Source organism: Protopterus annectens, chromosome 6.part0, assembly GCF_019279795.1.
Source record: "Protopterus annectens isolate FY-2018-M chromosome 6.part0, PAN1.0, whole genome shotgun sequence".
Classification (NCBI taxonomy): Eukaryota; Metazoa; Chordata; order Ceratodontiformes; family Protopteridae; genus Protopterus; species Protopterus annectens.
Window position 1 is genome coordinate 631,337,243 of NC_056737.1, and position 12,500 is coordinate 631,349,742.

Sequence of the window (12,500 nt, forward strand, 5' to 3'; positions counted from 1 at the left end):
CAAAAAAAATCCATACTAGACTGCATACTCTCAACCATCTCTTTAAAATTAAGCTAGTCAGTACCCTCCCACACTCCCTCAGTGATCATCACCCCCACCTACATCAACAGAGAATGCCACAAGCCCCCCAGGCCCTTATAAGTCAACTCAATGCAAAACTTAACTAATTTTGCTAAATCCATATTTAATGACACATTTAAACAATGTGAATGGGAACCCCTCAAATATCTACCTCTAGATGAAGCTGACTGTCACTTCATTAACTTCTTCTTAACCATTCTAAACTAAGAAGCCCCACTGAGTCATAAAATAGTGAAAACCAAATCTTGCCCATGGCTAACCCATCACACTAAATAACTCATGAGAAACAGAGACAAAGCCTGGAAACAGTGGCACAAAACTAGGATCCAGTCTTAACTAAATATATATATATATCAGTGCCTCAGAAACTACACAAAGGCACAAGTTCATTATGATAAAAAGAACATCTTCACCACACACCAGACCACACATACAAAACCCCCAAAGATTTTGGCAAAACTTAAACAACCTCCTAAAACAAGGCAGAAAACCCATCCCAAATCTTTCCCCATCTGAAAACAGCAGGCACACTGCAGACAAATTCAACAAACACTTAATATCTAGTACTCTGCTTAACTCAAACAACAACAATCTATACAAACCCCACCTAATCCTCCCTGATCTTAGCTCTACACCCCAAGTCAACCTAAAAGCTGTCCAGACAAATACCATCAAAAAAGACAACCTGCCATCCGAATACCTGACTATAGCCGCTGACACCATTTGCTATGCTGTATCTATCCTAAATAATACAGTTATTATGTATTACAGAAGACAACATCCTAGCTCTGTCAAATGCTTCCTTCATAATCTCATTACACAAAGGTGGCACATCCACCAAACTGTCAAACTATCACTTTGTAGGAAGCTTTCCTCCCCTCTACAAAGTACATCACCAACTCCCAGACTTTCTACTTGAGAACCAATTACTTTCTCCTACCAAACATGACATTTGACTCCACCGTAGCAATGAAACTAACCTGCTGCATTTCCTAGATACCATTAATTAAATAAAAACTCAGGTAATTTTGCCTCCAACCTTTTCCTGTTCTTGTAAAAAGCTTTAGATACAGTCTCACATCAACTAGTCCTCCAAAGACTAAATCTTATAGGTCTGACAACTCCCTTACCTAGCTGGTTCACCAGCTACCTAAACAATGAATTCCAATCTGTACAATGGAATGACTCCCACTCCATATTCCTTCCATTCGCTACAGGTGTCCCCCAAGGCTCCATACTTGAGCCAGTACTTTTCAATATCTTTATTAATGACATGCACAAAGAATCAAAACTCGCCACCATAATACAATATGTTGACAATTCATCTTTATTTGATCAGCCCCAAATCTTCTGACCTTAGAAACCATCACACAGGGAGCTTTCACCTCTACAGAAAACTGTCTAAATAAATTTTAATTGCTCTTAAACTGCAACAAAGCCATACTAATCTTATTTCTTCCTAAAACAGAAATCAAAACAACATTGACCTTAATATTATCTCCTCAAACAACACAACACTCAAAAATGTCACCAGCACAAAATTACTAGCAGTTATCATTGATAAGTTACAATTTGATCTGCATGTTGACACTGCAAACTAGGTTCTCTATACAAACAAGAACCTGCTAAGTAATCATAGTAAAAAAATAGCTGCCATCTCCCGTCTCCTTCCTATTCTCTTATACGCCTCAACTGTATTCACAAATCTCAAATCTTCCACCAAACACAAACTATAAAGCATCTACAGTAAAACTGGCAAATTCAGCTGCAACCTCCCAAACTGCTGTCATCACTGCACAGCTCTCAATACCTTCAACTGGCTCGAACATAACCCTCCCCTAACCACTCATTGCACACAAAATACTTCACCATCCACTTAAAACACCCTCACTGTCAAATCTCATCCAGTGCATGTATCACATAGAACCCTAAGACCCTCAGAACAAACTTCCAAACCACAGGCTTTTAAATAATCTGCAACAATTCAAATCTGCCCTAAAATATCACTTGGCAACCAAGAAATTATGCTACTTTACCAGACCTATAGTTTGAAGTATGCAATCCTAACTCTGTCCACTGGATACTATACAAATGTATTATATAGTATTTTTGAAAACATATATTTCATAAATTTGATATGGTTCATAAATAATGTTTGTTGACTGATTGGGTATAAATCATTATGTCACTCGATGGGTTGCCAACTGACTTACTGACAGAACCCAGACGGTAAAAGTAGCAGATTCCAAATCCAGCTCCAGACAAGTGACAAGTGGAGTACCTCATGGTTTAGTCCTGGGACCGGTCTTGTTTGGCATCTACTTCTTTGAAGTACAGGCCAACACTAAGGGACTCTGGCTAACAAAGTTCGCAGATGACTGCAAACTGGGAGTCATTATTGAATCCCCAAATGATGTGGATATTCTACAAAAGGGCCTTACAGAAACAGATGCTTGGTGCCAGAGCCATGGGCTCAAGCTTAATGCCAAGAAATGTATAGTTATCCCCTTTGGGAAAAAAACATGTACCCATGAATTACCACATAGGTGGCAATACACTAAACACCGAAAGTGTGATGAGAGACTTGGGGACACAGGTGAACAGTGGTCTCCCCTTCATTAACCACATCGCCACAACAGTCAGGAAATCCTTCTATGTGGCACACCTCATCACTAAGGGCTTTTCATCCAGAAAAAAGGAGGTCATTGTCCCACTGTACTCATCCCTCATTAGACCAATTATAGAGTACAACCCGTTTGGTATGTACCTCACAAGACATCTGCAACAGCTAGAAAGGCTGCAGAAATACCTCACTAAAAGAATCACAGTCCTAAAGCAGATGCCCTATACTGACAATCTAAAAAAACTCCAGCTATACTCTGTGGCATATCGTCTACTCAGAGGCGATCTCTGCTTAACATACAAGGCCATGTCAAACCCTGAGTTGTTGGACATGCTCCACTTAAAGAAATTCCAATCCCTCAGAGCCACACACTCCAGGGATCTAAACCTTGTCATCACAATGAACAAAACATGCTGGAGGGATAGGTTCCTGACCCAGGGACTCCCCATACTCTGGAATAGACTGCCCATACTTGTCAAGCAGAGTACCTCCTTGGCGCTCTTCAAAAGGAACCCTGACAATTGGATGGGAGAAAGGAAATTCACCCTGGGGATCACGTCAGTCACCCTGCTAGACAGGGGTCCAGGGAAGTAAATATTGCGGGAAGAAATATCTGGGGAATTGTTATGGCTAGGCTTGTATAGGCCCTAGGGCCGATAGTCTAGCACCAACCTATGATTACTTTGAAATACTTTGTAAATAACACTTATTGACCATTTTTCTTTTGAATTGTCAAAAATGTATTCCTACCCTTGTTTTCGAGCTTTTCTCCCTGGGCCTCCACTGAAATGGACATTTCAGTTCCCAGACAAACTTTCCTGGTAAACAAAAGCAAATAAATAAATAAACAAACAAATAAATGAATCTGAAGTGAGGTCAGTGACACAGGCAAAAAAGGCCTGTACATTTGGAGTAAATGAGACTGAAGAGTACTGTGTGTCATTCAACTCAGTGAACTGTTTCTGTTATTTAAGTACCAGAATTATTGCTTATTTGAGAGGATTTGAAATAATTATTAATCTTATATATAGGTGTGACAAATTTACTTCAATAAATAAATTATTAATTTGTAAATGCAGCATTTGTGCATTCTGTGAAAGTCTAAGATTTGTGATCATACCTCTCAATCTGCTAGCACAAGAAATCTGGACAAAGCCTAAAATAATTGGGGACAAAGGCCCAAAAATAAGGACAGATTTGAATATTGTTCTTATAAACTTATAAAGTTGTTAGAATGACAGGATTTGTGTTAGCATGCATTTTCTGAATGATATGAAGTCTGAAACTCAATTGAATGGCATTATTTGGTGGCTTCAAACTTCAGTGATTTGTTAGAAAACATTTTATGAGGAACAGTCAAAGAATATGAGTCGAAAATCTGGACAGTTGAGAGGTATATTTCTGATAGTTATGGTTAATGCAGTTAAATGAACATAATGGAAGGTGGAAAATGCATGCTGTATGAAGAAAATTCTCCTAATGTTTGTCTCTAGGGGGCCTCAAATCACTACACGGTCTATATTTTGCATCCTGAATCATTGTAAGTGCATGTATTCAAAAAGAAGTATCTTCATGAACTGACCCTTTCACAGTTTAAGAAGCGGTATTGTGTTGGGACTGAAATTCTGTATTCATTTTCCTATAACTATCACATGCTGTGGCCATGCCTAAAACAGTTCCCTGCTGGGAAGTATGTCATGTAGACTGCATTACTGATTCATGAATGTTCACAGATTGTGGATAGGCTGCTGGAAGCTTCATAATATTCTTATATCTTCACATACAGGTCATTACAGAAAGTACAGCTGTGATTTTGCCTTTGTACATGTTTAGACTGTCTAGTGCAGTGCACCTCCTAAAGATTAAGACATGTTTAAAAAAATAGAATGCGCCCTAATGCAATACATAACATGATTACCAAATGTGCTGTTAAGAAAACAAAAACTGCTTTCCCAATCAACCACAAAGTTTGACATAGTAAATTAGTTCTTTAATGTCTATGCGGATTAACGTCAGGTGCTTTACAGTTTTTAATTTTTTTCTGAAACTGTTTAACTTCAATCTACAACTTCATTTTAGCTCACACTGATTAACATTATGAAACTAAACTCTGGAAATGCTTCAACAATATTAACTCTTAACTGTCCAGGCTTGATCTAATTTGGTTTCTTCAGCTCATGAAGTGTATTTTGATCACTCCCACTGAATCTCCTTTGCAGAATCATATGGTTGCATAGCACACTGTTTCACTCTGTACACCTCTGGATCCTTTCTCTCTCATAAAAATATTACAGTTTATGTCCTTACAGCAGGCAGTGTTTCAATTAAATTTCCTATCTACTTCTATTTATACAGTTCTCATGTACAGCTGCAGTACAATGGAAATGTTTTCTTTTCCCTAAAATATGTGCTGTTATAAAAGAAGGAAATATACATTTTCCTAGCAAAATAGTTTTTAAGACTTCATATTTTTGCATATCATTTCATTTTATTTTTTAGCAGTATTTTACACATGTATAATATTAACTTAAACATTTTCAAAGAACATTAAAATTCTGCTACCAAATAAAACTTTAAGGTGACAAGATTTTTTTAAGTACAGAACATAAAGGACTGATTATTTAATTTAATGTCATCTCTACCATGCTGCTTATAACATGTTACAAGAAAGGTTACACTGAGCTGGCAGTAACTCATTTCCCTGTAAGAAAAGACAGAAGACACAGCACACTAATCAGAAAACATACAGTACATTGAAATTTACAAAGCAGTTTGTAAAACAAGTTCACAGCACAGATAAAAGAATCATTGTGATAAAGTATGACAAAGCGAAACATCAGCTATACTTACAATAACATATTTTGCTGCTAAATATTGTCCCATCTCTCTCCACCACCCTGTACATGCTTTTTTATGCAGTAGACAAAAAGTGGTTATCCACAGTTCACCACAACAAAAATGAAAATTCAAGCCACCTCCTTGCTGTATGTATACACAAATGTGCACCCAAGCATGCAGTTTTATAGTTTATACTTGAAAAGAGGGAGTCTGACAAACTTTAAGGGAGATTTTCAATTCCGACTAAGGGGAGGAAAGGTCATTTAATGCACACAGAAAGGAGTTCTGTGTTTACAGTATCTCTGCAAGGACCCATTTTTGAATTGTACAAACAAAGATGCAAACAGTCAAAGAAACACGCAAACAGCAAAACAAACAAACTATAGCCAATCAAAGGCCTGGTGGATGGTACAGGTTACCTGAGTTTGTCACCACGCCTCGGCACCAGCGATTGGACAGCCGACGGCTAAGAGGTACTAGCGGAAGCAGTGTATCATCAAATCTGGAGGGTGATGGTGTCGCTCTGCGAACCCTGCGGTGGGCCACAATGGATTCAGTCTCCTCTGCAGGTGACTCACTGTGTATTGATGCGGTGTCATGAGATGGATGCTGCATACTTTCAACTGAGGAAGAGGGAAAGGATGAAGAACAAAAATGGCAAAAACTACAATGACTTTGTCCATCAGAATGATGGTTATTTATACGTGGTCTCAATACCACCCAGATAATGTCTCTGGGATGGTTTGGGGTTGAAGGGGTTTGGAAACCCTGATATTCTAAGCATCAAATTAATCTATAAAGGGAGAAAACGAGTAAAAAGTAAAATATCAGAAAAGAAAATCTCCCTGGAGTGCAAGATGCCATCAGGAACCCAAGTTCATATTACTGATCATACTCTGAATGCAACTGTGCTGACTTTTTCTAATTAAACAATGTTTTACATTAAAGATAAACAGTGATCTTGTTTACTGATCCTGATAAGCACAACACAATGTTTAATTTTCACATTAGGTGAGGCAGCAGTTTTGTTTCAACTTTATTTTTAGACCTGTTAAATTGCATGATAATACTGTCAGGAAAATACGTTGTAACTGAAGCAGATTAATAAAGAAAGAAATGATGAGGCATTGCATGATATTTGCAAAATTTAAGAAATGTGTATCTCTAGAAATGCCGATGGCCTACATTTGTAGCAACAAACTCACTGCTGATCTCTGCAGTTGCTAAACAGTTTTGTTCCTCTTGAGCTCTGCAGAAGTCTTTATCAGTATACCACCGTATCCAGTGTTCTGATCTAACACGTGTTAACAATGACATAATCCTGCTTTAGTTTGCTTTCAGATTTACACATTGCTCTACAGTTTTTTTTTCAGGTTACTACTATTCAGATTTTAAGACATTATATGAGATTAGTAATGCTACATTGTGTTAGTCTTCACCTCCCTGAACTGTAACACTTTTATTAAAATCATGTAACAGTCACACAGAATGCAATAATATGTCAGCCAACGCTGCAGAGGAAGTAACGTGTAGCTGTCAGGAAAGAGATGGTTTATTAAAATGCAACAGAAAGCTGGATGTACCCTTATAGTATAGTAAAAGGGAACTCACAATAGCAGTTCTCTAAAAATTACAAGACCAGCAGGAGGATTCTGGAGGCAGACAGTGTTATTTACAATGCAAATTCATGATAAAAATGTGCACCAGACATTTTTGCAGTGAAAGAAACACAAATATATGGTTATTATAACAAATGCGTAATATGCATAATATTTGATCCTTTGTTTAGAGTGACCATATTACACACATCAATCATCTCAACCAAGTACAAAAACTGCAGACATGAAAAAAAATAACTCTGCTATATTATAACACTTCGGACTCCATATCTTGTCAGCCAATGGCCTTTGATGTGAGGCTGTCACCAAAAATGTGCTGTGGTGATTTTGTGAGAGTGAATCAATGTCAGGAATCTAACTTAAGAGAAAAGTGTACTGTCAGGCAACAGCATTAAATACCAGTGACCTAGAAGAACTGCAAAATCCTAAAGCAGAGGAAAGAAATATCAAATGGACCTTAGCACTGGTCATTTAAATCACTGTGTCCTTCTTGGTGTTAGTGCTGGACACCAATAGTACCAAAACTCATATTTTTCTATATTTTGAGGGTTTAAATGATGTAACTTCTTTCAAACAGTACATTTTCAAAACAACTGCATGTGTAAAAGAAAAACGAATTCTGATGTTTAAGAATTATACATGGACAATAACATATTTTCATCTTTTCAGTTAAATAGCACTGTCTTAAGTCTCACTATGTGACTATTGTGGTAATTTACATCAAACACACTCTGTATGCACATGTGCACAATAACGAATGAAAAAATAGTGTCACCTAACCAGTTCAGTTTGTGTATTCTATGACCAGTGGTTACAGGTAATGGAAATCCTTCCACAAAATTATTACCAGAAATTTTTGCTCTAAAACTGGCACATCTTGCCAAACTGAACATACCAGCTTCTATAAAAGAATCCACTGAAAACACTAACACCAGTGCTTCTAAGAGGAATTTTCAGGTAATAATCATTCATGTTGTGAAAACAAACACACAAAAATATTAATCAGTCAGTCAATGAACAATAAATGTACACATGCATACATACATAAATAAATAAACTTTACCTCTTTTCCATGTGAAAAATGTTACCCCATTTTACATAACATATCGTGATGCCTTCTCTTTCAAGACTATAGATGGTTTCTAATGATGATTTTATTTGGGAAGCTTGGCATCATACCAGCTTTTTCCCAAGCATGCTGCACAGAATAAAGACCCAGATCTTCTAGTCTAGGCAAGTCAGACTTCTATGTCACATGGTAGCAGCACTGTTTCTTCTCACTGACTCTTTGCAAGTAAGTGAAGATGCTTCATTAAACAAGGCTCTGAGATACAGGTAAAGATGTGTAGGTGCATGCACACTAAGGAGGATCCTGTATGACAGTGATAATGCATCTGTATCCTAAGACACAAGCCTCCTACCTCGGCCAGTAATGCATCTTAATGTTCGAGTATAAAATTCATAACATTGGGCTTCAAGAATCAGAGCAGAAAGAGAAGTATTTCATGACAAAAATTCGAAAACATTGTCAGAGTAGAATGTTTTCATATATTAAACCCTATGTAGTTAGTGCCATAGAATCTAAGCAGACCTAACTTTATGAGAAACATCAGTGTAGGAAGAGCAAGGCGAAATCTACAAGCCAAAATCATAGTGCTATGTGTAAATCATAGTAGCTGAGAGGTGTAGTTTTAACCTTATAGCAGTAGGTGCTTGGCACAAATTAATTAGTAAATTAAATCAATCATCATTTTTGTTTTCAGTAACTGAAGCCCACAGCATTTGTGGCTATCAAATGTGTCATCCATAGTGAATCACCAGAGGGAGATATTGGACTCAGATTGTATACATAATCATATACAGAAGTTCACACAAGTGCATTTAGACAAAAGATTATATAACTGTCAGCAATGTTATGTGATGTGATGATCAACGTATAATATGTACTATTTAGAATACTGTCACATAGTTCAAATATTTAGGAAAATACCAAGTCAGATAGGTTCACAGGTGTTTACTTGGCTAAGACCACAAAGAACACAAACAGAAAGCAGCTGGGAACAAATGTAGAATCCACCAATACCTGGCAGTAAAAAAGCTTTACTTGTGGAAAAAGTCCAGTAAAATCCAGATAAAATGCAGATAAGCGCTTTCATTCCAAAAGCATTTTTGTCTGTGTCAGCCCTTCCTGGAGAACATTTGTGTCGGTGGGCAATTCAATGGCAGCTCCTAGTTTGCAATCATTTGCAAATTTAGTTAGCCAGAGGCCAGTGACACTGACCTTGACCAGAGAATTGCATGCCAAAAAGGAGTGGTCTCAAGACTGATCACTGTGGGACTCCTCTTGTGACTGGCCTCTTTGTAGCGATGGACTCCCCATTTCTAACTTCCTGGATCCTGTCTGTGAGCCATTTGACTATCCACCAGATTAAATAAAGGTTTGTATCTAACTTCTTATAGTTACAAGGAACTTCATCAGATAGCTGGTTCCTGTTTGCCTATTCTGGTGGCTGTAATAGCAGCTGTTCTCTTTTTGGTTTAATGACCACAAAGGCCTTTTTAAGCCTAGCCATGCAACCCAAATCTCTGACAAGTTTTGGTACCCTTAATAAATCTAAGCAGGGGCGTTGGAGATGAACCATTTAGAGGTTGCCTGTTTCCATTAGAGACCATAGGTGCCAATCCAAAGATGAATTTCCTGTTCCCTGTCCAATTGGTAAAGTTACACTTGAGTTGCGTTAGGGAGAAACTCTGCTTCACATGGACGGGGAATCTGTTACAGAGATGGGGAAGTCTCTGGGATACATACCTCTCTCTCCAGCAGGTCCTATTTATAACACAGTCAAGGTTTAAGAACAGGTAATTCTGGTGCTGTTTGTTTTGTGGATATGCAGGAGGTCCATCAGACAGGGGTCTGACAATGTCCTATATGCCAGGCATAGATTTCACCTCAACAGCCCGTAGGAGACAGAATACAGGGTTAGCGCCTTGAGGCGGTCTGCATAGGACATGTTACTTATGCCCTGTATTTTTTTAGTGAGGAACCTCAGGAGGTTCTGATTGCTGGATATGCCTGGTTAGGTATAGGTACATGCTAAAGGGGGGGTATTATACTCAATGACAGGTCTAATGAATGTCGAATACAGTGGAACAATGAATTCCTTGAACTTGGATGCCATATCTTTGTTGAGAAGTTGCACAACATAGAAGGATTTCCTCACTACTGTAGACACATGATGGTCAATGGTTAGATTACTGTATATGTGTGTCCCCAAGTCCCTGAGTACTTGGTCAACTCTTAGGGGTGTGTTGTCAATATGATAGTTACCAGGGATGGATGACTTCACAAATGATACTATTATGCATTTCTTGGCATTTAGTTTTAGTCCATGGCTCTGGCACCAGTTGTTTGTCTGTGTCAGCCCTTCCTGGAGAACATTTGTGTCGGTGGGCAATTCAATGGCAGCTCCTAGTTTGCAATCATTTGCAAATTTAGTTAGCCAGAGACCAGTGACACTGACCTTGACCAGAGAAGTGCATGTCAAAAAGGTGTGGTCTCAAGACTGATCACTGTGGGACTCCTCTTATGACTGGCCTCTTTGTAGCGATGGACTCTCCATTTCTAACTTCCTGGATCCTGTCTGTGAGCCATTTGAGCCACCGGATTAAATAAAGGTTTGTATCTAACTTCTTAAGTTTGTCAACAATGCCTGAGTGGGGGATTGTGTCAAATGCCTTGGTCAGATCAAGGTAGGCAGTGTGAACCATTTTGCCCTCATCCATTGCTTTGGGGATTTTCTCAAAGAAGTCTACTAGGTTGAGTAGGCAAGACCTGCCCTTGATGAAACCAAACTGGGTTGGGTCCAGTGCCTGGAGGATTCCTATGTCATTATTGATCATTTCCATGATAGTTCTTTCCATGGCTTTGCATTTAAGACTAGTGAGACTTATGGTTCTGTAGTTTCCAGGGTCTGTAGATGGCCCACCTTTGTGCAGAGAGATGACTGTTGCTGTTCTCCATTCATGAGGCAAGAAGCCTATTTGGGGGCTACAGTTAAATAGCAATTCCAGGCAGTATGACAGATCATGTTTCATGCTATTTAGTAGGCATCCTGGGATATTGTCTGGGCCCATTGCTATGGTGTTCTTGATCTTAGAGCATTAAGGACCTATTCTCTAGTGATAGCAGGGGAGTTATATTTGATGGTGTATTTCCTGAGAGAAGGTTGATGCATAGAGGGGTAAAGTTGGAGCTGAATTTGTCATCCAGTAGGTTTGCAATATCTTCTTGCTCAGTATAGGTGTCGCCATTTACAATGAGCTCTGCACACAATTGTGTACTGCCTTTGAAGTTGCGCTCATAGATAAAAAATGCCTTGTGGTTGCCCTTGGTTTGAAATGTGAAACTTGCCTCAAATTTGGCTTTGGTAGACTTGATTTGTCTTCTTGAGTTGTTTGATTAGTTTGATGAGCGTGATTTTATCCTACTGGGTGCTGCACCTCCTAATTTTTACCATGATTTTCCTTATTCTATTATATAACCTACTGATGCTGTGATTCCATCATGGTGGCTTGCTTTCTGTGTTAGTTCTGTACTTCTTCCTAGTGGGTACAGCTGGTAGGTATACATGCCTATATAACATGCTCATATAGGGTTTCTGTGAACATTTCTGCATAGGCAGCAGTGTTCTCAGGGTTTATAGGGGCTTGAAAATTTGCCAGGTTATCACTTAACTGTACAAAGTTAGTGTTAGAATAGTTTCTGAATATTCCAGGGTTAGTTGGGGGTCTAGGTTTTATTTCTGCTTCAAAGGAGACCATTCTGTGGTCTGACCTTACCAGAAGACAATACACTAGGGGGCGTGGAGCACTCTCCCATATAAGTGAGCCCCCCCCCCCCGTCTGCCCCAGGGAGTTTGTGTTTACAAAATCCAGGAATCTCTGTGCCTGTATGTTTGCTGTCGTTTATGATTCCCAGTTAATAATCAGGTAATTAAAGTTTCCCATGAATATGATCTTGAGTTGGACAGTGAGTCTTTCCAATAAGTTTAAATACATGGTATGGGTTTCCTAGGTCATAGAGGGGGACCTATAGCTTGCAAGGAAGTGGTACCCGATTTTGCCTTTGGTGATTTGAACATGGAAAAGCTCAAGTCCATTATTTTGTTTCACCAGCCTTGAGATATATTTATTTTTGATGTAAGTTGAGACACCTCCACCTTTAGTCCCTGTCTGTGTAGTAGTTGGTCTAAATGTTTGAAAGGCATTATAATATTGCACTGTTGGTGTGCTGTCCTTGGATTTACACTGTGTCTCAGTGACTGCACAGACATCAGCAT

General features: G+C 38.7%; 1 protein-coding gene across 11 annotated transcripts in view; it reads right to left on the reverse strand.

Moving 5' to 3' along the window:
* TRIM9 (tripartite motif containing 9) overlaps window positions 1–12,500 on the reverse strand; it is a 1,161,212-nt gene that overhangs the window by 224,590 nt on the left and 924,122 nt on the right. For 5 of the 11 annotated variants that reach the window (XM_044074311.1, XM_044074312.1, XM_044074310.1 and 2 more), the window contains exon 8: window positions 5,962–6,165. The exons of the other annotated variants lie outside the window; for them this stretch is intronic. In XM_044074311.1, the coding sequence (XP_043930246.1) occupies window positions 5,962–6,165 (204 nt within the window). The remainder of the gene's footprint in view (window positions 1–5,961; window positions 6,166–12,500) is intronic. 11 annotated transcript variants of the gene reach the window in all.